At 35.3% G+C, this 25,343-nt stretch overlaps 1 protein-coding gene across 1 annotated transcript; it reads left to right on the top strand.

The window, feature by feature from the left end:
- The first annotated feature begins 197 nt into the window (after nucleotides 1-197).
- Nucleotides 198-14,099, top strand: CCDC179 (coiled-coil domain containing 179). The gene is made up of 4 exons (XM_009007841.4): nucleotides 198-299; nucleotides 1,190-1,234; nucleotides 2,961-3,065; nucleotides 13,889-14,099. Exons 1-4 carry the CDS (start codon nucleotides 255-257, stop codon nucleotides 13,898-13,900), a joined length of 207 nt encoding a protein of 68 aa, XP_009006089.1. The 5' UTR covers nucleotides 198-254; the 3' UTR covers nucleotides 13,901-14,099.
- The last annotated feature ends 11,244 nt before the right edge of the window (nucleotides 14,100-25,343 follow it).

Genomic DNA, 25,343 nt, shown 5'->3' with positions numbered 1-25,343 from the left:
GGATAGGATATAGGGAATTATGGTAAACTGACATTCATAATTCAAAGATACTGTAGACAACTTGAGGCCCTGCCTTCCCTGCACTGGACTGAAATACAGCTGGGAAAAGGGGAGGGACCATAGCAGGAAGGAGAATAAAGAGAATTGTGATGGAACTGGGTGGGTGGGGCTTGAGTGCTGTGGGTGGTGGGTCCCACAATCACTTGGTCCAGGACAGGCAGGAGGTGCCAGGCGGCACCCTTAGGCTTCACAGCATGTGCCTGTACTGCTGGGACACTGAGCCTTCCCAAGTCAACCCTGTGAGTCCGGTGGTGCCCTTAACCTCACCTCTGTCACTCTGTCCTGGGCTTTGAACTCCAGGCTGCTGTGGCTTTGACCATGGCACTTCTACCTGTTGCAAATGTGGTTTGGTGTTGGGGGTTGGGAAATTCCAGGTGAAGCAGACAGACTAAATCCTGACTGCAGAACCTACCTGAAACAAGAAAAAGCCCCATCCGCTGTTTGCTAGGGGGTCAGGCACCTCACCTGTATGTTGACTGCACCACTGATCTGCCCTAGGAGGTAGAGTGGAAATTACAGAAGTAGGGAAGTAGGAAGCAGGATAAGTTCTCAATTGCCAGATGTGGAACAGATTGCTCTTGGGTCTTTCGGTTAAAAGACTGGATCAAAATGGTGGAAGGAGGATATATTTAAGGTATGATCAAGAAATAGAGGGTGAAGTGAGAATCTCAAAAACTAACAAACAGCCAGGCTCCTTATGCTTCAGAAAATCATCCAATCTCAATCACATCACCAATTATTCCTAGGCTTTGAAACCAGCTTAAAGACTAGATTGTTCAATGGCACCACTGAAGTCCTGTGCAAGTAGAAACATGCATTTTTTGATTTCTCATACATTCCTTCCCTCCCAAATAAGTCTCCATACTTTGCCTGTTATCTGCAAGGTGGTTCACAGCTGGTTCTTTTTTTATCATAATACTGTCTCCATCTTCCACCACAATCTTTATCTTAGATATTTTGAAACTGCCTTTTTTTCTTTTCATTTTTTTAACCTGCCTCTTACTGTTGAAATGATTCACATAATACATAAATTTAAAGGTAACATAGGCTTCTTCCTATTATAATAACTAATTTGCTTTTTAATGACTTTTTAATGTGTGAATCTGTTTTTATTTTGCATATTATATAGGAAGGACCAAGACATCATCATCCTTCAGAAGTCACTGAGCGGCAGGTAATGTTTAAATAACTAGGTCTGGTTGTTTCAACACTGTGCTTGTAACTTGTTCCTTTATGCAGTAGTCCCTAACATAATAGACCTTGTACTGGTAGACACTTCAATATATTTCTTGGGACACTGGGATCACATGACTACTATTGGAATGGTCTTAACTAGGGTAAACTAAACAGCTTATATACTTAGTTTTTAATGTAACATTTGATACATATACAAAAATTATTTATAAAATATCATATGCTTCCTATTTAATGATTAAAATATTATGGGTACTTTTGAATCCAGCTAGGGAATGCTTTTCTATTCTACCTCCTAAGATTTCTCCCAGAGGTAACCAACATCTTGAATTTTACTTACATCAATCTCTTCCTTTTCCTTAACAGTTCGTTACAAATGTGACTCTAAAAGTTCATTATTTGCTCTTGCTTGGTTTTAAACTTTATAAACATAAGATCACACAAAATTTAGTGTGATTTACTCTTCCTTCTCAATATTATTTCCTAAGATTTATCTATATTGCTGTATATAGTTCTTTTATTTTCACTGCTGCTCCATATTTTGTCATGGAACACATTACAGTTCATTAATCCTTTGTCTCTTGTTTAGACATTGTATCATTTTTACATTTTTTAAAAAATGAATAGTACTACTGCAAACATTCTAGTACATGTCTGCCTTCACAGGTACAAGAATTTCACTTGATTATTTAGGCAGAAGTGCAATGGTTGAATCATAGGGAAAGCAAATTTTTCATTGTTAGAAAGTAATGCCATATCGTTTTCAAAGCAATTGTTAGAGTTTATACTCTGCTGGCAGTGAGTTTTTTTAAAAGTTAGTTTTCAAAGCAATTGTACCAACTTATACTTCATTGGAAGTAGATAAAAAAAAGTTCTTGTTATTCATATCCTTTCTATTCTATTCCTGTATTTCATTGTTGGCAAAGCATTCGAGTTTGATCTCCTAAGTCTCTGCTACTTGTAGATGTCATACAATGGTGGCATAAAAAGCTATGTGTGTCATGCAACATTTCGAGGAAGCAAATAATTGTTTTCTTATTTCCGCAGAGAAAATCCCCTAGGAGTCTTTAATGAACATTATGTTTAAAATAAAAGTAAACACACTAATCCATGAATCTGGATCTATTTAAAAGTACACAGTGGTAAGATGAGAATCAAGAATAGTCTTATTTGAAAACTCTACTCGGCCGGGCGCGGTGGCTCACGCCTGTATTCCCAGCACTTTGGGAGGCCGAGGCTGGTGGATCACGAGGTCAAGAGATCAAGACCATCCTGGTCAACATGGTGAAACCCCATCTCTACTAAAAATACAAAAAAATAGCTGGGCACAATGGCGCGTGCCTGTAATCCCAGCTACTCAGGAGGCTGAGGCAGAATTGCCTGAACCCAGGAGGCGAAGGTTGTGGTGATCTGAGATTGCACCGTTGCACTCCAGTCTGGGTAACAAGAGCGAAACTCCATCTCAAAAACAAAAAACAAAAAACAAAAACTCTACTAATGTTCCAATGTGATTTTCTTCACCTATGAACCACACATTTGAATGAAAGGGATTTTCTCCCCTATTTCTATGCAGTTATGGAAAGGGTTTGCAGTGGTGGTGGTGTTTACCTTTTTTTAATTGATGCAAACCAAAAATATAATCAGCGTGTTACCTTTCTATGTTACAAAAAAGTATGATTTGTTCTTTCCTTTTAATTTTTCTAAAGCTTGCAGATAAACGTATTCAGAATATGCAAAACCTAAAGAAAGAGAAGAGGAGACTGAGAAAAAGGTTTGCAAGGGCTTCTCCTATTCCAGAACCGGGACTCCTAGTAAGTATACAGGTTTCACTGAAATTAACAGATCATTAAATGCAACTGATATCCTCATTTTAATTCATGTAATATTCACTATAAATTTTGTTGTTCCCTTTCTCTGTGAGAAATTTGTAATTTCAGTCTTAAAAGTCTTCTAATCAAATTCTCATCTAATACCTGGAGGTGATATGGTTTAATGAAAAGAGGGATATCTTTGATAATCCAGGTTGTTTTGGATTCCAGCTCTTATTTTGCTATATGTTAGGTGACTACATAAGGTTATTCATTTAAGTCTTTTGGCACTTTATCTGAAAATTTATTGCCAAATTTAAGGTCACGTAAGTTCTCTAATGTATTATCCTCCAGAAGTTTTGCAGTTGCATATATTACATTTAGGTCTATGATCCATATCAAGTTAATGTTATTGAAAGGTGTAAAGTCAGTGTCTAGATTATCATCATTACCATTTTCATGTAGCTATCAAGTTCTAGTGCCATTTGTTGAAAAGACTATTTTTAGGTTTGTTGACTATATATTTGTGTAGATATATTTCTGAACTCCCTATTCAGTTTCATTGAATCCTATTCTTTCACCAATACCACACTGTCTTGAAAACTATAGATTTACAGTAAGTCTAGAAATCAGGTAGTGTCAGTCATCTTCTGTTCTTCTTCTTCAATGTTGCGTTATCTATTCTGGAATTTTCCCTTTCCAAATACAATTTAGAATCAGTTTGTTGAAATCAACAAAGTAAGCTGCTAGAATTTTTATTGGGATTGTGTTGGATCCATAGGATCAGTTTGGAACAACTGCTATTTTATCAATATTGAGTCTTCATATATATTAACATAAAAATTCTCCTATTTATTTAGCTCTTTTTATAAGAGTTTTATAATTTTCCTCATCCAGATTTTATACAGGTTTTCTTGGATTTGTGCCTAAGTATTTTATTTTTTGTTGCTAATATAAATGGTGGGCTCTTTTTAACTTTGCATTCAAATTGTTCATTGCTGGTATAAAGGAAATCAATTGACTTTTCTGTGTTAAACCTACATCCTCTAATCTTACTATAATTGTTCATTTGTTCCAAGAGTTTTTTGTTTTTTATCGTTATTGTTGATTCTTTGGGATTTTCTACTTAGACAATCAGGTCATCTGTGAACAAAGACAGTTTTATTTCTTTCTTCCCTGACTATATAACATGTATTGCCTCATCTTACTGCATTAGCCAGGACTTCCATTATGAGGTTGAACAGAAGTGAGAGGGTATATTTTTGTCTTTTTTCTACCACCAACTGAAAAAAATATGGTTTCTCACCAGTAACTACAATGTTAGGTATAAGTATTTTATAGACGTTCCTTATTCAATCAAAGACATCCCTCTCTACTCCTAGTACTGAGAGTTTTTTTCATAAATGGGTATTGGATTTTGTCAAATTCTCATTATGTATCTGTTGATATGGTCATATGATTTTTCTTCTTTAGCCTTTTGATGTGATGGATTTCATTAAATAATTTTTAGGTGTTGAAACAGCTTCACATTCCTGGGATAAGTCTCACATTGTATATATTAATTTTTATGCATGGTTGGATCAATTTTCTAATTTTTTGAGAATTTTTACATCTATATTCATGAGAGATATTGGTCTGTTATTTTTTTCTTTTAATATATTTTTCTGGTTTTGGTATTTGGAATATGCTAGGCTTACAGAATGAGTCAGGAAGTATTTATTTCCTCTGTTTCTATGTTCTGTAAGATATTGTAAAGAATTAGTAATGTTTATTTTTTAAATGTTTGGTAGAATTAATCAGTGAAACTATCTGGGTGTATTACTTTCTATTTTGAAAGATTCCTATTAACTAATTTTTAAATAGATAATAGCCCTATTTAGATGATCTATGTCTCCTTATATGAATTTGAGTAGACTGAATCCTTTTTAGATTTAGTCAGTTTCATCTAAGTTTTCAACTTTATGGGCAAAGAGCTGTTGGTTATATTTTACTATTCATTTAATGTTCATAGGCTGAACAGCTATGGTCTCTCTTTTACTTATGAGGTTGGTAATTTGTATCTTTTTTGTTAGTCTGGCAAAAGTTTATCAATTTTATTAATATTTTCAATGAATTATATTTTGGTCTCATTGATTTTATCTATTGTTTTTTGTTTTCAGTTTCACAGATTTCTGCTCTAATTTTTATGTCTTTTCTACTGCTTACTTTGAGTTTAATTTGCTTTTTTTTTTCCTGGTTTCCTAAGGTGAAATCTTAGACTATTGAGTTTAGATCTACCTCTATTCCAATAAATTAATTTAATGCTATAAAATTTCTCTAAGCATCATTTTCACTATATCCATAAATTTTGATAAATCATATTTTCATTTTCATTTTGTTCAGAATATTCTATGTTTTTCCAGACCTCTTCTTTGGTACATGTGTTAGTTACAAGTATGTTCTTAATTTCCAAATATTTGAGGATTTTCCAGCTATCTTCCTTGTTATTGATTTCTAGTTTAGCTTCATTGTGGTTTGAGAACATACTTCATGTAATTTCTATCCTTTTAAATTTGTGAAGGTGTGTTTCTGGTTTGTTTGTTTGTTGTTGTTGTTGTTGTTTTTAGATGGAGTCTTGCTCTGTTGCCCAGATTGGAGTGCAGTGGCATGGTTTTGGTTCACTGCAACCTCTGCCTCCTGGGTTCAAGCAGTGCTCTTGCCTCAGCCCCCTGAGTAGCTGGGATTACAGGTGTGCACCATCATGCCCAGCTAATTTTTGTATTTTAGTAGAGACAGGGTTTCACAATTTTGGCTAGACTGGTAGTGAATACTGAACTCTTTACCTCATGATCTGCCTGCCTCAGCCTCCCAAAGTGCTGGGATTATAGGCGTGAGCCACCACATCCAGCCTAAGGTGTGTTCTCATGACATTGAATGTGATCTGTCTTGGTGAATGTTCCATGTTGCTTGAGAAAAATGTGTATTCTGCTGTTGTTGAATAAAGTAACTATTAATGTCAATTCCAATTGACTGATGGTGCTGTTCAGTTCAAATCTATTCTTACTGATTTTCTGTCTGCTAGTTCTGTCAACTACTATTAGAAGGAATTGACATTCAGTTATGATAGCAGATTTGTCTATTTCTTCTTGCACTTTTATCAGTTTTTGCCTCACATATTTTGATGTTCTGTTGTTAGGCACAAATGCATTAATGATTACTATGTAATTTTACCCATTATTACTATGTAATGTCTCTCTTTATCATTGATAATTTCTTCTTGTTCTGAAGTCTGATTTGTCTGAAATTAATAATGCTACTTCAGGTTTCTTTCTATTATTGTTAGCAAGGTATAGCTTTCTCCATCCCTTTGTTTCGATTCTATCTGCCTTTATACTTAAAGTGAGTTTCTTGTAACCAACATACACTTGTGTCTTACATTTTTATTTAATCTAAGAGTCTTTGTCTTTCAGATCATTGATATCCAAAGTGATTATTGATATCGTTGAATTAGTATATGCCATATCTGTTACTGTCTTTTAGTTGTGGAGTTGTTTCTTTCATTTGTGTCTTTTACTTTTCCATTCTTCTGCATTCTCTAGCTTTGAGCAATTTGTATTATTTAATATTCTCTCCAGTCTTAGCATATCGATTACACTTGTTTTATCTTATTTTTTTAACACTTTTAGTGGTTTTCTTTGCATTTGAACTATAAATTTAAAAGTTGTTCCAGTCCACTTTCAAATAACACTGTACTGCTTTATAGGTAATGCAGTTAACTTATAACAGAGTATTCCCATTTTCTTTTTCTTATTCTTCAAAACATTATTGTCATTCACTTCTCCATAAAATATAGACACCACATACATTGTTGCAATTATTATTTTGACAAACTGTTTTTCTTACACCAGTTAAGAGTAAGACATAAAATATTTTGTTTTACCTTCATTTTTTTCTTTTCTAATGCTCTTCCTTTCTTTATGTAGGTCCAAGCTTTTGACTTATAACATTTTCTATTGCTGTTTGGGCAAGTCTACTAGGAACAAATATTATTTTTGTGTTTGTTTGAGGAAATCTTTAGTTCTCCTTCACTTTGAAAGGATACTTGCACATGATACAGAATCCTAGATTGCTGCACTTTTTCTTTGAACACTGTAAATATTTCACCCCATTATCTTATTGCTTACATGATTTCTGTAAAGAAGTGCTATGTAATTGTTGCTATTCATGTTCCTACTTAGGTAAGGTATCCTATCACTTTCCCCAGCTTCTTTCAAGATTTAATTTTTGTCCAAATTTTTTTTTGCAGTTTAAATTTCATATGTCTAGATGTAGTTATTTTAGTATTTATCCTGCTTGGTGTCTTATGAATTTTCTGGATCTGTGGTCTGTTGTCTATCATTAACTTTAGAAGCTTCTTGTCTATCATTATGGCAAATATTTATTGTTTCTCCTCCTCTTCCTTATTCTTCTACTTTTTCATCATCTACTTCTTCTTCTCCTTCTCCTTCTTCTTCTTTCTTCTCCAATCAGGTAATATTTAGACTTTTTGTAATTGTTGCTCAGTTCTTAAAGAATATATTCTATTTTTTATAATTTTTTCTCTTTACTGTTATTTTGTAAAGTTTCTATTTACATATATTGAAGCTAACTAATTTGTTTCCTCTTAGTATATTAATGAGCCCATCAATGTCATGCTTCATTTCCATTAAAATACTTTAGGCTTTTAGGGTGATTTTGATTTCATCTAAGATTTTTCATTTTGCCTTATATTACCCATCTTTTCTTGCATCATGTCCACTTCTATCAGAACTTAGCATATTAGTCATAATTATTGTAAGTTCCTGGTCTGACAATTCTAAAATATCTGCTATTATCTGAGTCTGGATCTGACTGATGGTTACTTTTTTACTACAGACTGGTTTCTGTTCTTTAGCATGTCTTGTTATTTTTTTTTCTTTTTTTTCCTTTTTTATTTATTTATTTATTTATTTGCATTTTAGGTTTTGGTGTACATGTGAAGAACATGCAAGATTGTTGCATAGGTACACACATGGCAATGTGATTTGCTGCCTTCCACCCCATCACCTATATCTGGCATTTCTCCCCATGCTATCTCTCCCCAACTCCCCATCCCCCACTGTCCCTCCCCTATTTCCCCCAACAGACCCCAGTGTGTGATGCTCCCCCCTCCCTGTGTCCATGTGTTCTCATTGTTCAACACCTACCTATGAGTGAGAACATGCAGTGTTTAATTTTCTGTTCTTGTGGCAGTTTTCTGAGAATGATGGTTTCCAGGTTCATCCCTGTCTCTACAAAGGACATGAACTCATTGGAATATGATGGCTGCATAATATTCCGTGGTGTATATAAGTCTCATTATTCTTTGTTGAAAGCTGGACATGATGTATTGGGTAACAGGAACTAAGATAGATAAACTTTTAGTGTAGATTTTATGCTTATCTAATTAAGATTTAGGCTATGTCTTCTATTTACTGTAGCTGTGATATCAAAGGATAAAATTTCCCCTGGTTCATTTTTGTCTTCATATTTTTGGTCTCACTAGAAACTCTTTCTTAAATAAGATGTGAAGCTTGAAATTTTTTTTTAAGCTTGAAATTTTTAAAGCTGGAATCCTCTAATACATACATGAGACTGACTGATGTATTTGTAAGTTGTAGGGGAAGAAGGGTTCCATAGCCCTATGATTAGAATTCAGTCTTTAAGTGAGGATGTATCTGTAACTGCTTAATGGGTTCATTTTACACAATACCCAGATAAAGCCAATTTATCAAGACAGGGGAATTGCAATAGAGAAAGAGTTTAATACACACAGAGCCAGGTAAACAGGAGACTGGAGATTTATTATTACACAAATCAGTCTCCCTGAAAATTTGAAGGCTAAGCTTTTTCAAGGACAGTTTTGTGGGCAGGGGCCTATGAGAATGGGTGATGCTGATTAGTTGGGAATGAAATCATAGGGGTGTGAAAATGCCTCATGAGGTGAGTCTACTTCTGGGTGGAAACCACAGGACCAGTTGAGCTAAGAGTCTTGGGTCCATGTGGGCTGTCTGGTCATCAGAAATGCAAAAGCCTGAAAAGACATGTCAAAGTCAAATACAGGAAGCTGCAAATCTTGTGACCTCCAAAATAATGGCTGGTAATCATTTGACTATGCCTGTATCTTAGCAGAATACAGGCCTTTCTCATTCTTCTAATCTGGTGGCCTTCCATTAGTTTTACAAAAGTGGTTTAGTTTTGGGGAAGGGCTATTATTATTTAAACTATAAACTAAATTTCTTCCATAGTTAGCTTGGTTAGATGATCATAGTTGGTTAGATCAGAACTTTTTATTATCATGATTTTTTTCACTGCAAGGGCAGGCTACCCTCCCCATTAGGTAAAATAGGAAGGCTATAAGGAACAGGAGTTGTGTATTTCCTTTCCCCTAAGTCACTTGTGATTTGGTAAAACCCAATTTATTTGGGCTCTTCTAAAATAGTTTCTCTGGAGAGCATGCTCTGGTAAAGAGAATGAAGAGCTCTGAAAGTATTTTTAAATGATTACTTTTCCCCTTTCACTGCTAGAAGCAAAAAAAAAAAAAAAAAGATTGTTCTCTCATCTTTACAGTGAGATCTGGTGAGGCTCAAGGAGGTAAAATTCAGGAAACTATGGGGATTTCCCTAAGACTGTCCTGCAGCCTGCAGCCATTCATCAAATAAAGTTGATGTGTTCCCACTGGCATCTGCCTTAGCAGAAGGCTTCCATCCCTGGCAAGCTCTGACTCTCCACATCCACTTGTGTGTCTCTCTGGTTTTCAGGGCAGTAGTTTGCCTTGTGCCCTCATTTCTCTGATGAATGTAAGAAAATTAATTGCTTTTCAGTTTGTTCTACCTTTTTCTTATTGTAAGGATGGAAGGAACAATTTGCAAGCTCTTTATATGTCAAACTGGAAAGCTCCACTTAAATTTCTTTGATCAAAATTGGTTTACTGGCCACCCCTAACTGCGAATAAATTTAGAGATGTGAAAAATTAAACTGATTCCCTTGCTGTCCCAAAGAGAATAAGAGGTAACATTAGTATAGAAGAAAGTACTTTTACTTCTTTATTTAGACTGTGAGGATTCTCTTTCTGTAACTTGCCATCCTCTCTGAGTTTTTGGAATAAATGCATATTATGGGTAAAAGTTCAACCCATTTGCTTTGTTTACCATCTGTTTTTGCATAATGAAGGGAACTTACACACTGACATACAGAAACCCAGGACCATCAACTATACACTGTTATCATTTTGCCTTAAATATCTACAAAGCTCCTCCCTTGCTTATATACCAGTGTTAATAACCCCAACCCCATAATCTTTGTCTCTCTTTTAAGCATTAAAATATGCCTGTGCAACATATATTTTCATCTTCCAAGTTATGCCTTAGTATAAAGTATAATAAGGCTGGGTGTGGTGGCTCAAGCCTGTAATCCCAGCACTTTGGGAGGCCAAGGCCGGTGGCTCATAAGGTCAAGAGATCGAGACCATCCTGGTCAACATGGTGAAACCCCGTCTCTACTGAAAATACAAAAAAATAGCTGGGCATGGTGGCACAGCTATTTTTTTTATTTGAGGTGGAGGTTGCGGTAAGCTGAGATCGCACCATTGCACTCCAGCCTGGGTAACAAGAGTGAAACTCTGTCTCAAACAAAAAAAAAGTATAATAATTTGAGGTATGGGAAGGAAAAGAGAAGTATAATAATTTGAGGTATGGGAAGGAAAAGAGAATTATTCCTGAGTCTGCCTTTCTATAGTGCAAGACAATTGCCACCATTTCTGAACCCTGTACCTCTTGACTGATTTACATACAATTATTTTGGTTACTCTTTCTATCCCTTTGTCATTTCAATATCTAGTACCATCAATTTTTTTTTCTTTCATAACTTGCTCCTTAACAAACCATCTAAGGATTTTCATTTCCAAAGCTCCCTTTTTTAACTAAAAGTAGAACTACCACTTGATCCAGCAATCCCACTACTGGATATCTACCCAGAGGAAAATAAGTCATTATATGAAAAAGACACTTATACATGCATGTTTACAACAGTGCAGTGAGCAATTTCAAAAATGTGGAACAAGCTTAAATGCATATCAAGCAACCAGTGGATAAGGAAAATGTGGTTTATAGACATACCATGAAATACTACTTAGCCATAAAATGAAATAATGGCATTCACAGCAACCTGGAGGAAGTTGGAGACCATTATGCTAAGTGAGGTAACTCAGGAATGAAAAACAAAATATCATATGTTCTTGGTACAGGAGTTAAGAAGAAGTTACTTAGGCAGATAGTGAGGGTATGGAAGTCCTTATTAATGTTTTCCCTTTAATGAAAAGCAGCTCCAAATCATTTTCCTTTCTAACAAAGAGCAGCCTATAAAATTGAGCTGCAGTCATAGATGCTGGCAGTTGTGCCAATCATGTTCAAAATGGCGGCTCCATCTTCCCTTCTCTGCCAGTGACATGTATTACTATAGCAAAGAAGATGGTGATGTCCAAGAAGAAAGTTCATTTGCATAATAAGATTAGGGTGGGGTAGTCAGCCTTCCCTGCATGTTATGTAAACATCAATACCTTATTGAACCAATCTGTGAGCCCTATGTAAATCACATGCCTATAAAATCCATCACCTCCACCACTGGCCAGTCTTTCCTCTCAGAAATCCCCTCTCTCTCACTAGAGAGTGAGAGAGAGCTGTTTTCCTTTCTCTTTCTTCGGCCTATTAAACCTCCAGTCTTAAACTCCTTGTGTGTCTACTTCCTAAATTTTCTTGGTACGAGACAATGAATCCCAGGTATTTACCCCAGACAATATAGCTGCTTCATTCTCACTTATAAGTGGGAGCTAAACCATGAGGTCACAGAGGCATAAGAATGATATAATGGACTTGGGGGACAAATGGGGAAGGAAGAGAGGGAGGAAAGTGAGAGCTAAAAGCCTATATATTGGGTATAGCATACATTGGTCTGGTGATGGGTGCCGCAAAATCCCAGAAATCACCACAAAATACTTATGAATCTAACCAAAACCACCTATTCCCCAAAAAACAATTGACATTAGTTTATATAAACTGAAAAAGTTCCCCCTTTTTTTCTTGATGTGCCAGATGTTTTTTAGAAAAATGTCTACAAAATTGTTCTATATCATCCATCCCACCAACTTATTTGAGGTTTCAGAAACAACTGAAATGTTTTAAAAATAAATAAGATTATGTAAAATAAGATATATTAAATATGAAACTCCTAAGTTCACTCTGGTACTTATGTTTTCATTTTCCTTGGAATTGTCTTCAGAATATCCAGATACTTTTCACTGATGGTATTTGGCAATTGTAAAAGCCGTGATAACCCATAAAAAAGAAAGTATACCTTTCTTCCAAGAAAGAACATCGAGAAGCTCAAAGGCTCCAAATACTCACTTTGCTAAAGGGCTTCTCTTCACTTTTCAAAGAATAGTAATAACAAGGAGTTTCTGTGACAACCCTATTCTAGTTTTTCTTCTATATATTGATCAAGATGTATAGTACCTCCTGTTTAAGCTCAGGAATTCCATGCTTCTCAAATGTAGTCAAAACCAGTTTGTTTGATTTTGTTTCATTTCATATCGTTTTCATTTTCAAATAATTGTGAATAAATTTTAACATACAATCATTCAAATTGAGAATAACCATTTATTTTCATTTGTAACAATTTCATACTAATGTCACAGTATCAAATTGTTACAAATAAAAATAAATGGTTACTGTCAATTTCTCTCTTAATCTTGTCTCAAAGTGATAATGAATATGACACACAACACCATACCACAGAGTAACACTGCTTTAATCTGTATTGATTCTTCTTATTTTACCTTTTCATCTCTTGAATATTTTGCAATTTGCTTTGTTATAAGCAGTATCCTCACTAATACTCTATTCTCATTTTTTTTGCTTAAACTGATCTTTGATTTTAAGAAAAAAATGCAATAATAGTCTTTGTACAATTTAAATGTTTTGGGACAAAATAAAGGCCTGGATTCATACCAATACATACTTTATTTGATAAGTAAGTTGTGCCCAGCAGAACAGAGAATGTGTGATGAAGTTGGAACACTTAGTTGTTAAAACAAGTTTGAAAAAGTATTTTTGTTTTTATTTTTGTGTGCTAAAGCTTTATATAACCTTTTAATAATTATATTATTAAGGCTATATATTTATGAATATTAAAATTATCCTTAAATATTACTTTAAGGTTAAATTTCTGCCAGTACTGATACAATTTTTTCATTTTTCTTGTATTTTATTTGTCCATGTTGCTCACTTCTTTCTGGGTCATTTAAAGACATAAACACACTCAACGGATGCCTAAAATATGCTGTTAGTCACTCACAGAACATAAGACGTGAAAAAAAAAACCTTATATTTAACATCTCTATCACATCTACTATGTATAGAAATGACTGACATTTCTCAAAACTGATATATTGAGTTTCTACAAATTCTTTCTGCTTGCTGTATTTGTTGTATGACTGAGAGAATTGTTTAATATCATATCCATATTCAGATATGATTTGATAATTTTTTCATATCTGGCTTCTATCTGGTTCATATCTGAACCTTTAGTTTAAAATAATTAAATGCTATTAAAATTTAAATGCTATTAAAATTCTAATAGCATTCCTAGCTATTAAGAATTATTTTTACAATACATCTTGTATGAAATAGGTTTTCCCCTGAGACCATTTCCAAATAATTTATAGTATATGTAATCTTTCCTTATAGAAATTTTAATTGAATTAATTTTTCTTTGTGTATTCTAATCTTGTCTAGCGGTCATCTTGACAAAGTGCGAGTCAATATGAAGGAAACCATGCTCCAGACCAAAATATGTCAATTTCAAACATCAAGTGACATATCATGAATTGATCATCTGAAAAATAAATGCAATACTCCACCATGTCAGGAAAATAAATGCAGTGCAAGTATTTAATATCCAAGCTACAGGCTCTAGAATTTAATTAAATACCATATCTCATTACCACATTTTTTTCCTGTGGTGTACTTGAGATCTGCTGCTTTTCAACAAATAATAATAAATACGTATAGGTAGGCTTTTGAAAAATATTATTCTCATGTTTAAATTTTTCAAATGTTTTATGATATATTTAGAGGTTTAGAAGTATGTTTTAGTAATAGAACACCAGAATTCCTCTGCTGTATATTTATAATGACTTCTGTTGAAGCAAAATGTTAAATTCTTTAAATAGTCCTAGGAGACTGTTACTATAAGTAACTCCAATGTTATGTGCTGCTATTGCAGCTAGGCCAGAGTGTAATTAAAATTTCAATTTAAAATAAAATTTAAATATTAACATTTTACTTTTATATATGAAATAAATAATTATCTCTATCTCTCTAAAATACTTTCTTAATTAAAATAAGTAATTTCAAATATGTAGGTTAAATTATCACAATTAAAAGGTTACAAACTATTAGATAAACATGAACATTATATTTGGTAACTGACTTACAATCTCTAAAATGCAATTTAAAGTAAGGTACAGGGAATTCTACTATTGGAAATGATGGAAGTACTATAAAGAAACTAGAAAATAGGACAAAATATTGAAAACAATAACGGAAAACAAATGACGGAAGTACTATAAAGAAACTATAAAGTACTTTGAAAACTATAAAGTACATTGAAAACAAATGATGGAAGTACTATAAAGAAACTAGAAAATAGGACAAAATATTGAAAAGAATGGCTTTCCAGAAATGGAACAAAAGTGATTCCTAAGACAAGAGAAATAAATAAGAGGAATACCCATTTACTGCCTGGAGGAGCATTCCAGATAATGATCCAGCAAAAAACATTGTAAGTAGGGCACAGCAGTTTTCCTGAGTTGAAGGTGAGTTGATGAACCAAAATAAAAATTCAGGGAGTCTGGGGAAGCTGGAAATTGTAGGGAAGGGTTCCACAGTAAGACCTATGCAAAGAACTTTGTAGATGTGCATATTGCTCATGTTGATTCTTTGCTCATTGGTAAGCTGCATATGCACAGAATGAAACTGGGAAAGGTCAGATCTTTTTATTTTTTCTCTTCTCCACTACGCCAGGTAGTAAAGAACTGGTTAGCTATAAGCTAAACAATCCTTAGCATTCACACTTCCATAGGTAGATGCTTGATTTCTGGCCAGCAAGCATGGAGACTCCTTGCTGCTCATTTAGTAGAAAGACCAGAAAAGTCATGTCTCAGTGGCAGTGATAAATTACCTGTAGCATAAAGATGACTCTACACCTAGCCTAAGGATGCTTAAAAACTAGTTTGAAAGAATCAGACTTATCTACAAGTAACTGCCAACCATAAAAAAGAGTACAAAATCCAGATATTTAACATACACAATGTCTAATAGCCAACAACAAATTTCTAAGCATGCCAGAATTCAGGAAAACAGAACACATGATTAGGGGAAAATAAAATCAATAGAAATAGACATAGAAATGAAAAAGAAGATAGAATTAGAAAAAATAAATTTAATGTGAACATAAAGAGAGGAATGAAAGATATTAAAAAGAAGTAAATGAAACTTTTCAAAAATACAAAAAATTCAAAAATTCACTAAATTAAATTAACAGCATATTTAATGCAAATAAAGAAGTCACTAAAATTGAAGATATAATGGATACAGCCAGAAAAATCCAAACTGAAGCAAAGATTAAAAAAAAAAAATAGGAAAATGATTAGTGCTTCACTGACTTGTGAGACCATATCAACTGGCCTAACATATGAATAATTGGGTATGTTAGAATGAGTTAGGATAAGAATTTTTAAAACATTTTGTATTAGTCTGTTCTCACACTGCTAATAAAGATACAGCTGGGTTTGAGTAATTTATAAAGAGAAGAGTCTTAATGGAATCACAGTTCCACATGGCTGGGGAGGCCTCACTATCATGGTGATAAAGAAAGAGTAAAGGGACTTCTCATTTACCCATAAAGAAAGAGTAAAGGGACTTCTTACATGGTGGCAGGCAAGAGAGAGCTTGTTCAGGGGAAGTCCCATTTATAAAACCATCAGGTCTCATGAGACTTATTCACTACCATGAGAACAGCATGGGAAAGACCCACTTCCATGATTCAATTACTCCCATAACATGTGGGAATTACAGGAGCTATAATTCAAGATGAGATTTGGGTGGGGTCACAGTCAAACCATATCATTCTTCCCATTGCCCCTCCAAAATCTTATGTCCTCACATTTTAAAACAATTATACCTTCCCAACAGTCTCCCAAAGTCTTAACTCATTTCACCATTAACTCAAAAGTCCACAGTCCAGAGTTTTACTGAGACAAGGCAAGTGCCTTCTGCCTATCAGCCTGTAAAATCAAAAGCAAGTTAGTTACTTTCTAGATACAATGATGACACAGGCATTGGGAAAGTATACCCATTCCAAATAGAAGAAATTGGACAGAACAAAGGGGCTAAAAGTCCAATGAAAGTCTGAAATCTAGTGCGGAAGTCAAATCTCAAAGCTCCAAAATGTTCATTTACTCCATGTCTCATATCCAGGTCATGCTGATGCAAGAGGTGAGTTCCCATGGCCTCAGACAGCTCTGCCCCTGTGGCTTTGCAGGGTACAGCCCTCTCCCGGATGCTTTCACAAGCTGGCATTGTCTGCAGCTTTTTCAGGCACATGGTGCAATCTGTTGATGGATCTACCATTCCAGGTTCTGCAGGACAGTGGCCCTCTTCTAACAGCTCTACTAGGTAGTGCCCAATGAGAACTCTGTGTGGGTGCTTGCACCCCACATTTCCCTTTCTCACTACTCTAGCAGAGGTTCTCCATGAGGGTTCTGCCCATGCAGCACACCTCTGCCTGGACATCCACGCATTTCCATACATTTTCTGAAATCTAGACAGAGATTCCCAAACCTGAATTCTTGACTATGTACACCCACAGGCCCAATACCAGGTGTAAGTCACCAAGGCTTGGGGCTTGCAGTCTCTGAAGCAATGACCTGAGCTTTATGTTGGCCCGTTTTAGCCACATCTAGAACACAGGGCACCAAATCCTGAGAGTGCACAAAGCAGCAAGACCCCTGTCCCACAACACCATTTTTTCCTCCTAGGCCTCCTGGCTTGTGACAGGTAGGGCTGCCATGAAGACCTCTCACATCCTGGAGACATTTTCCCCATTGTCTTGGCAATTAACATTTGGCTCCTCATTACTTATGCAAATTTCTGCAGCCAGTTTGAATTTCTCCTAAGAAAATAATATTTTCTTTTCTATCTCATTGGCAGGCTGCAAATTTTCCAAAGTTTTATGCTCTGCTTCTTTTTGAATACTTTACCACTTAGAAATTTATTCCACTCATGCTCTAAATCATCTCATTCAAGTTCAAAGTTTCAAGATCTCTGGGGCAGGGGAAAAATACCATCAGTCTCTTTGCATAGCAAGAGTGAGCTTTACTCTAGTTCCCAACAAGTTCCTTATCTCCATCTGTGACCACTTCAGTCTAGACCTTATTGTCCATATCAGTATCAGCATTTTGGTCAAAGTTATTTAGCAAGTTTCTAGAAGTTCTAAACTTTCGCACATCCTGTCTTCTTCTGAGCCCTCCAAACTGTTCCAACTTCTGCCTGTTACCTAGTTCCAAAGTCACTTTTACATTTTCTGGTATCTTTACAGTGGCACCCCACTTAACCAGTATCAATTTACTATATTAATCTGTTCTCACATTGCTAATAAAGACATACCTGAGACTGGGTAATTTATAAAGAAAAGAGGTTTAATGGTCTCACAGTTTCACATGGCTGGAGAGGCCTCACAATCATGGCAGAAATGAAGGAAGAGAAAAGGGACTTCTTTTTTTCTTTTTTTTTTTTTTTTTTGAGGCAAAGTCTCACTGCATCACCCAGGCTGGAGTGCAATGGCACAATCTCAGCTCACTGCAATCTCTGCCTTCTGGGTTCAAATGATCCTCATAACTCAGCCTCCTAAGTAACTGGGACTACAGGTGCATGCCACTATGCCCACCTATTTTTTTTTTTTTTTTTTTGAGACAGGATTTCAACATGTTGGCCAGGTTGGTATCAAAGTCCTGACCTCAAGTGATCTGCCCGCCTCAGCCTCCCAATGTGTTGGGATTACAAGTGTGAGCCACAATGTTTGGCACTACAAAGGGACTTCTTACATGGGGGCAGGCAAGAGAGAGCTTGTGCAAGGGAACTCCCCGTTGTAAAACCATCAGATCTCCTGAGACTTACTCACTAATATGAGAACAGCATGGAAAAGATTCACCCCTATGACTCAATTACCTGCACCAGGCTCCTTCCACAACATATGGGAACTATAGGAGCTACGATTCAAGATGAGATTTGGGTGGAGTCACAGCCAAAACATTTTACATTTCTAAAACATTTCTGAATTTGATGATAATGAAACCCACAGATCCAAAACGTTGTAAAGAACACCAAGCAAAACAAAGAATAAACCTGCTCAAATAACCTTGTAATCAAATTTCTGAAAAACACTGTGAGAGAAAAGCAACAGGGGGAGAGGCCACATTAAATGCTAAGAAACAAAGATAAGGAAACCACAAACTTTGTTTGTAAGCTAGAAGACAATGAGAAGACATCTCTAAAGAATTAAGAGGAAATAAAAAATTGTCAAACAAAAGTTTTATGTAAAATAAAAATATCCTTCAAAACTGAAGGCAAAATGCAGATTTTTTTCAGAAAATAAAAATCAAAACAGTTATCACTAGCAGAGCTGCAGGAAGAGGTTCTCTAGGTGAAAGAAAATGAGATCAAATACATTCTTGGATTTATATGAACAATACAGAACTCTGGAAATGATATATATACTTGTAAATAATAAAATTATTATCATTATTATTATTTTTGAGATAGATTCTCACTCTGTTGCCCAGGCTAGAGTGCAGTAGTATGATCTCAGCTCACTGCAACCTCTGCCTCTCAGGTTCAAGTGATTCTCATGCCTCAGCTACTCAAGTATCTGGTTTTACAGATGTGTGCCACCACATGCACCTAATTTTTACGTTTTTAGTAGAAATGAGATTTTGCTATATTGGCCATGCTGGTCTCAAACTTCTGGCTTCAAGTAATCCACCTGCCTTGGCCTCTCCAAGTGTTAAGATCACAGGTGTGAGTCACTGCCCAGCCAAAATCATATGCATTCTAATTTTTATTACTTTAAAAAACAATTGTTTTTAGCAAAATTAAAATAATCTATCTATCTATCTATCTATCTATCTATCTATCTATGACAGAGGTTTGCTCTGTTGCCCAGGCTGGAGTGCTGTGGGCAATCTTGGCTCACTGCAACCTCTGCCTCTCAGGTTCAAGTGGTCCTCCTGCCTCAACCTCCCAAGTAGCAGGGATTATAGGCGTACACCACGATGCCCAGCTAATTTTTGTGTTTTTAGTAGTGGTGAGGTTTTGCCATGTTGGCCTGGCTGGTCTTGAAGTCCTGGCCTCAAGTGATCTGCCTGCCTTGGCCTCCCAGAATGCTGGGATTACAGGCATGAGCCACCTCACCTGTCTGGTTTTTACATTTTACATGAAGAAGTATAGTTACAGTCTCACCAATGCACCAGAATGTAGCAGTCTCTCATTGTGAAGTATTATTACCTGGAGTCCTTTGTGTCATGACCAAGAGAATTAAGTAGCGTGGACAGAAAGGGTGATGTTGGAATGAAAATTTAATACATGAAAAGAAAGCTCTCCACAGTAGAGAGGGGGCCTGAATGGGTGGTCATATTTTACAAGATTTTGACTGTCATTTTTACAAGCTTTTGAATGCAAAGGCTTTTATAAGAAACCGGTGAGGGGTGGGCATCTCATTTGCATAAGGTGTGAATTTCTGGTAGCTTCATTCCATTCTCCTAGTGGGTAGTGGGCCCTTAGCTTGAGTTACTCTATATCGCTTCGTTCCTTTTACTGTGCATATATCAGGGGATGAAATTTTCCATTGTTGGTATGCGTGGGCAAGTCATCAGTGTAGCCCTTCTTATCTGTGCATCCCTGTGCAAGTTTCCTTATCTGTGCCTGCAAGCTGTTCTTTTCTTTGAAAGAATTCAACCAAGGACACACCCTAACTTCCTGTCTGACAAGTTTCTACCTTTCTCCCCTCTCAGTATATTATTTGAACCAACTGTCAACCAGAAAATGTTTAAATTTGCCAATAGCCTGGAAGCCCTCACTTTGAGTTGTTCCACCTTTCTGGACCAAACCAATATGTTCCTTAAATGTATTTGATTGATGTCACATGCCTCTCTAAAATGTATAAAACCAAGCTGCTCCCTGACTACCTTGAGCACATGTTCTCAGAACTCCCTGAGGACTGTGTCATGGGCCATGGTCACTCATATTTGGTTCAGAATAATCTCTTCAAATATTTTATAGAGTTCAACTCTTTTCATCAGCAGAAAACAGTTTTGAATCTTTTTTTAAGTTAAAGTGCCTGTACCATTTTCAGTCACATCAGAAACAAGACATACCAGTTGTTTCTCATCCTAACCAACATTTGATACAGTCAGTTGTTAAGTTTTACCAATTCAAATGGGTGCATAGTGGTATTAATTTGCACTTTTCATGCACTGATTGCTATTCACATATCTTCTTTTTAGAAATATCACTTTAAATATTTTGTTCATTTGATTGGCTTGTTTATATTATTTGATTTAGTTCTAACAGGTTTTTAAAAAATAATTCATAGATATAAGTTTTTTTGACCGGTACAGTTATTGCAAATATTTTCTCCTAGTACTTGGCTTGCCTTAATTTTCTTAATTGTTACTTTTAAATAACAGGAGTTCTTAAAGTTCTTAAACTTTAAAAACACAAAATTTTATCCCCTCTTTAGCCAGAGCAGCAGCTTTTAAAACAAGATGTTTGTTTACCTTGGAAATTCCATTTACAAACCAAAATGCTCATGAGAACTATTGGGCACTGTAGAATTTAGCAGTCCACACAATTAGTCCTAGAAAAGAGGCTCTCTCCTTATTAGGTAGCAAGATTTTGTGTAAACCACTTTAATTTACCATGGAACTCTCTTGGGAAACATTAGTTCCATTAGCATAGGGGTAGCTTCAGCTAATATTTCATAGCTAGGCAGTAAATGCACCATCAAGTAGAAATTCTCTAGTTCAGTCATTGTCATTGAAAGGTACTTACAGCTTTTCTCCATCAGCCCCGATAAAAGCTCCACATAAAGGGCTATGGAGCAGAGGAATTGTCCCAAGTACAACTCCAGCTTTACCCTATATTTTGTAGGTTTAGACGACTGTACTAGCTCCTGTTTAGTGTTTACATAACATTTCCTAAAGAGCCAATTGACATGCCTTCAGTTTTTATAGCACTAGAAATGGAAAAAACATTCCCCAATTAGATATAGTACCCATTTTCATAAGACTTCTAGGTAAAAGGTGTTACAACTACCTTACATAAAGCTTGTTTAAACATCTTACATTTTATAATTATATTAAACTGTTTGTTCAGGTCTCAGGAACCCTTTTTTACCTCTAGACCATTTTACCTTTTCTGATGAAAGGGGTTGGTTTCCCAGCAGGTAGTTACATCTATCAGATATATGAGGGACAGCAGATTTGATAAGGCTTCTTAAACAGTCCTGTAATTCTGTCAGAGGGGTACCCATATAAAAGGGGTCTCCATAACTCTCAAATTTACCATGACCTAGGTAACAAGCGTATTTGGCAGGAGGACATCCCAGTTATCATAAAGCTAGTCCAACATGGCTTGCATATGAAGCTTATCAACAGCTTCATCTGGGATACTTCCCTTGGTATTTTGTAGGGAGAGTTGGGCAGTTCCCTTCTCAGGCCAAGCAGATCTTACAATGGCATTATGTGGCCCACTAGGCTGATTGCTTTCTTAGGAATAACCCCCTGTGCATTTAGAACACATATACTCAGTGATTGTTCAGTAATGAGTGTGGGTCTTACATTAATCCAAACAAACTCTTAATTTCTATAGCATTTAAAGGTAATAATTTTGTCCTTAGAGTGGTTATTTTTACAATCTACTATAGTAAAGATATTTTTTAAAAAGCTGAATGATACCAATCTACAAAACTGAACAATTGCTTTACATTACACCCTTTGGGTTTAAATAGTTATTTGGTTTTACCCCTCTCCATATCAACTATTTTCTTGTTAACCATGGGGCTCAGAGTTTTGCTGCCCTGGCTTGTGTGTGTGTGTTTTTTATTTATTGAGTTTTATCTGTATAATTTCTTTCATTATAAAGCAACTCTTAGTTTATTAATCCCCAAAATTTACATTTTTTGAGAATTGACATCCTTGTGCTTATAAGATTTTAACAAAAGCATACTTTATGCTTCTACTTCTTTAACTTTTTAGTGACTCAAATTTCCAGTGGGAAAAACCTGAGGGTTTACTCACAACTTTAAGATTTTTAAATTACTAAAGAGTTTTGAGATTGAGATTAAATTTACCAAATTAATTTTACTACAGATTACCAACCTTATGTGGATTAAAAGGCATCTGAGATAGCTTCTACCAATTTGATAAGCACTTGCATTTTTTAAGTTACTTGATTAGAGCTCTTTTATGTATGGTGGTGAAATATCACTTCCACATGATACATATAAAGATAGGTATATAACAGGCATGCAAACTAAAAGTCATGTCTTTATTTGCCTGTTTTCAAAAAAAAGTCTTTCTCTTATTTTAGATAATTAGTACAAGGTACAGGAGCCAACAAAAGGTGATGGAAAGAGCCATTATTCTAGGCCTTTTCAAAAGAAAAAGAGTGGTACTTTTTAAGATATCAGTCTGAAGAATGCCTAAGAGGAGGTTATAGAATTGAGAAACTTAAAAACTTCTTGCACTAAAAATAAGTCAACATTTGTAATAAAATCTTGTTTTAATCAATTATTTAGTTTTGTATTAGTGTATTTTTAATATTAAAGACTCATCTCCAGAAAGATTATTGTAGTTTCTTTTTAATTACAGCCAACTGAATTATACAACCCTTTTAAAAATTATTTTTAGTAACCAAATTATGACTTAAATAGACCATTCACAGTGGTTAGACTTTCTGGTTTATCCTAAATATCCCTTTTTCTTGAACAATCCAGTTGTTTTATTTTAGGGGGAAAATTCACCATGCAAGACTCTTTCTTATATAAAATTACTTTCTTTTTTACCTTCTTTACCAAAAATACCTCTTTATATCTTTAACTTTCTTTATAGCTCTTGTTTCCTGATTCCTTTTCCTTGTTTCATACATAACCCTTAAATAAGCTTTGAATTAGATGAAGATATTTTACCTTTAATAAGAACATTTTTAAAAAGTGTTTCCACTTTGGGAGGCCGAGGCGGGTGGATCACGAGGGCAACAGATCGAGACCATCTTGGTCAACATGGTGAAACCCCGTCTCTACTAAAATTACAAAAAATTAGCTGGGCACGGTGGTGCGTGCCTGTAATCCCAGCTGCTCGGGAGGCTGAGGCAGGAGAATTGCCTGAACCCAGGAGGCAGAGATTGCGGTGAGCCGAGATCGCGCCATTGCACTCCAGCCTGGGTAGCAAGAGCGAAACTCCGTCTCGGAAAAAAAAAAAAAAAAAAAAAGTGTTTCTATAATTTTTAAATTGGAAATTACCTAGATACTTAATATCAAATAATAACCTTAGATCCTAAATTATGACAAGTTTGTCATAATAAATGCTTTTATAAGCATTTATTTCATTACACTTACCTGATTATTAGTTTACCTACATTATTTATAAAAACCATGATAGCCAATACTCAAAGTTATTTTCCTATTAACCATTTTTATAACTGAATTTCAGTTATTTATTTAAGCAATAAAACTTGTCATTAATTTTAAGGATATTTATACCAATAACTCAGGATTTAGCTGTTTTCTTCAAGCCAACAATATTTCATAAGCATATACAAGCAAAGATCTTTCTTTCTGGGGCTGGGCTTTGCCTTATGGCAAATCTCATAGTATTCTGCAGGAATAAACATGAAACTACTTGATCAAAGGATGCAAACAAAATGCTAACATTGCTGATATTATTTTACCAATAATTTTAAAGCTACCTTATTTATTAAAGATTTTACTTAAGTCATATAAACTGGAAAACACATTTAGTCATTTTTATGTATCTGATTTAAGCACTTTACCTATTTTTTTTATTTTAGTAGTGTCCTTGACATAAATACATGGACATATCTAGGCATGCTGACAGAGAGACATTTTATAGATACATAAAGACCTCCTTTTCCTTTTTTTTTTTTTTTCAATTTTACACTTTCAAATTCTTGATAACATGTTGCACCACGCTAAGCAATTGTCAGCTAAATAAACCTAAATTTGCATATTAAGGAAACAACTCAGGTGACAATCATTCAGCAAAATTTACATCATAAGGTACAGGGAGAAAAAGTTTGGTATGCCAATGGAAAATTAAAATGGATTTAACTGCCAATTGAAAATAAAATTATACAATTTATAAAGTTCTTCAAATATATACACACATATATACATACATACACATACACATACAAAGATTCTATAAGTTTACTTTAGTACTTTGGCCATGAGATGAATATAAATTCGCTGGCTTGCAAAAAAGTGGCTATATCCAAACAGCTTTTTTTTAATCTCCGTATGAAAGTAACACCAGATTTAAGGCAGGCAGAAAAGAAAATAGAGAAATAGAACTTAGGAACTCTATAGTTTGTGGGTCGACCTTCGGGCTCTTTTTCCTTAATGTAAATGTGCACAAAGACTATATTAGTTCCGTTTTACATTAACTAGGAAAGTAGAGGTGCCATAAAACCTACGGAGTACTCAAAAGGGGGGTTATTCTCCTTGTTTTCTCCATATTCTTAATTTCTTTCCTACTATTTTTTTTAAAGGAGGAACTGATGCGCTGTGGATGAAAATGACAGTTTGGTTCCTCCTGCAAATGTGTACAGACAAGCCAAATTAAGATTAATTCTGAGAGAAAAGCAATTGAGGAGTGCCTTTAGGAATGGATCTCCAGGCCAGGCACGATGGCTCACACCTGTAATCCCAGCACTTTGGTAGGCCGAGACAGGCAGATCACAAGGTCAGGAGTTCCAGACCAGCCTGGCCAACATGGTGAAACCCCATTATTACTAAATACACAAAAAATTAGCTGGGCGTGGGGGCAGGCGCCTGTAATCCCAGGCACTCGGGAGGCTGAGGCAGGAGAATCACTTGAACCCAGGAGGCAGA

This window comes from Callithrix jacchus, chromosome 10 (genome assembly GCF_049354715.1).
Source record: "Callithrix jacchus isolate 240 chromosome 10, calJac240_pri, whole genome shotgun sequence".
NCBI classification, from domain to species: Eukaryota; Metazoa; Chordata; class Mammalia; order Primates; family Cebidae; genus Callithrix; species Callithrix jacchus.
Note: the sequence above shows the minus strand (reverse complement) of the source record. Positions and strands in the feature narration are given on the sequence as shown.

Bases quoted from the DNA above. Each gene is read 5' to 3' on its own strand.
- CCDC179 (XM_009007841.4), top strand. From the start codon at position 255: ATGTGCCTGTACTGCTGGGACACTGAGCCTTCCCAAGTCAACCCT. The intron at 300-1,189 runs GTGAGTCCGGTG...CATATTATATAG, and splicing joins AGCCTTCCCAAGTCAACCCT to GAAGGACCAAGACATCATCA. The intron at 1,235-2,960 runs GTAATGTTTAAA...ATTTTTCTAAAG, and splicing joins CAGAAGTCACTGAGCGGCAG to CTTGCAGATAAACGTATTCA.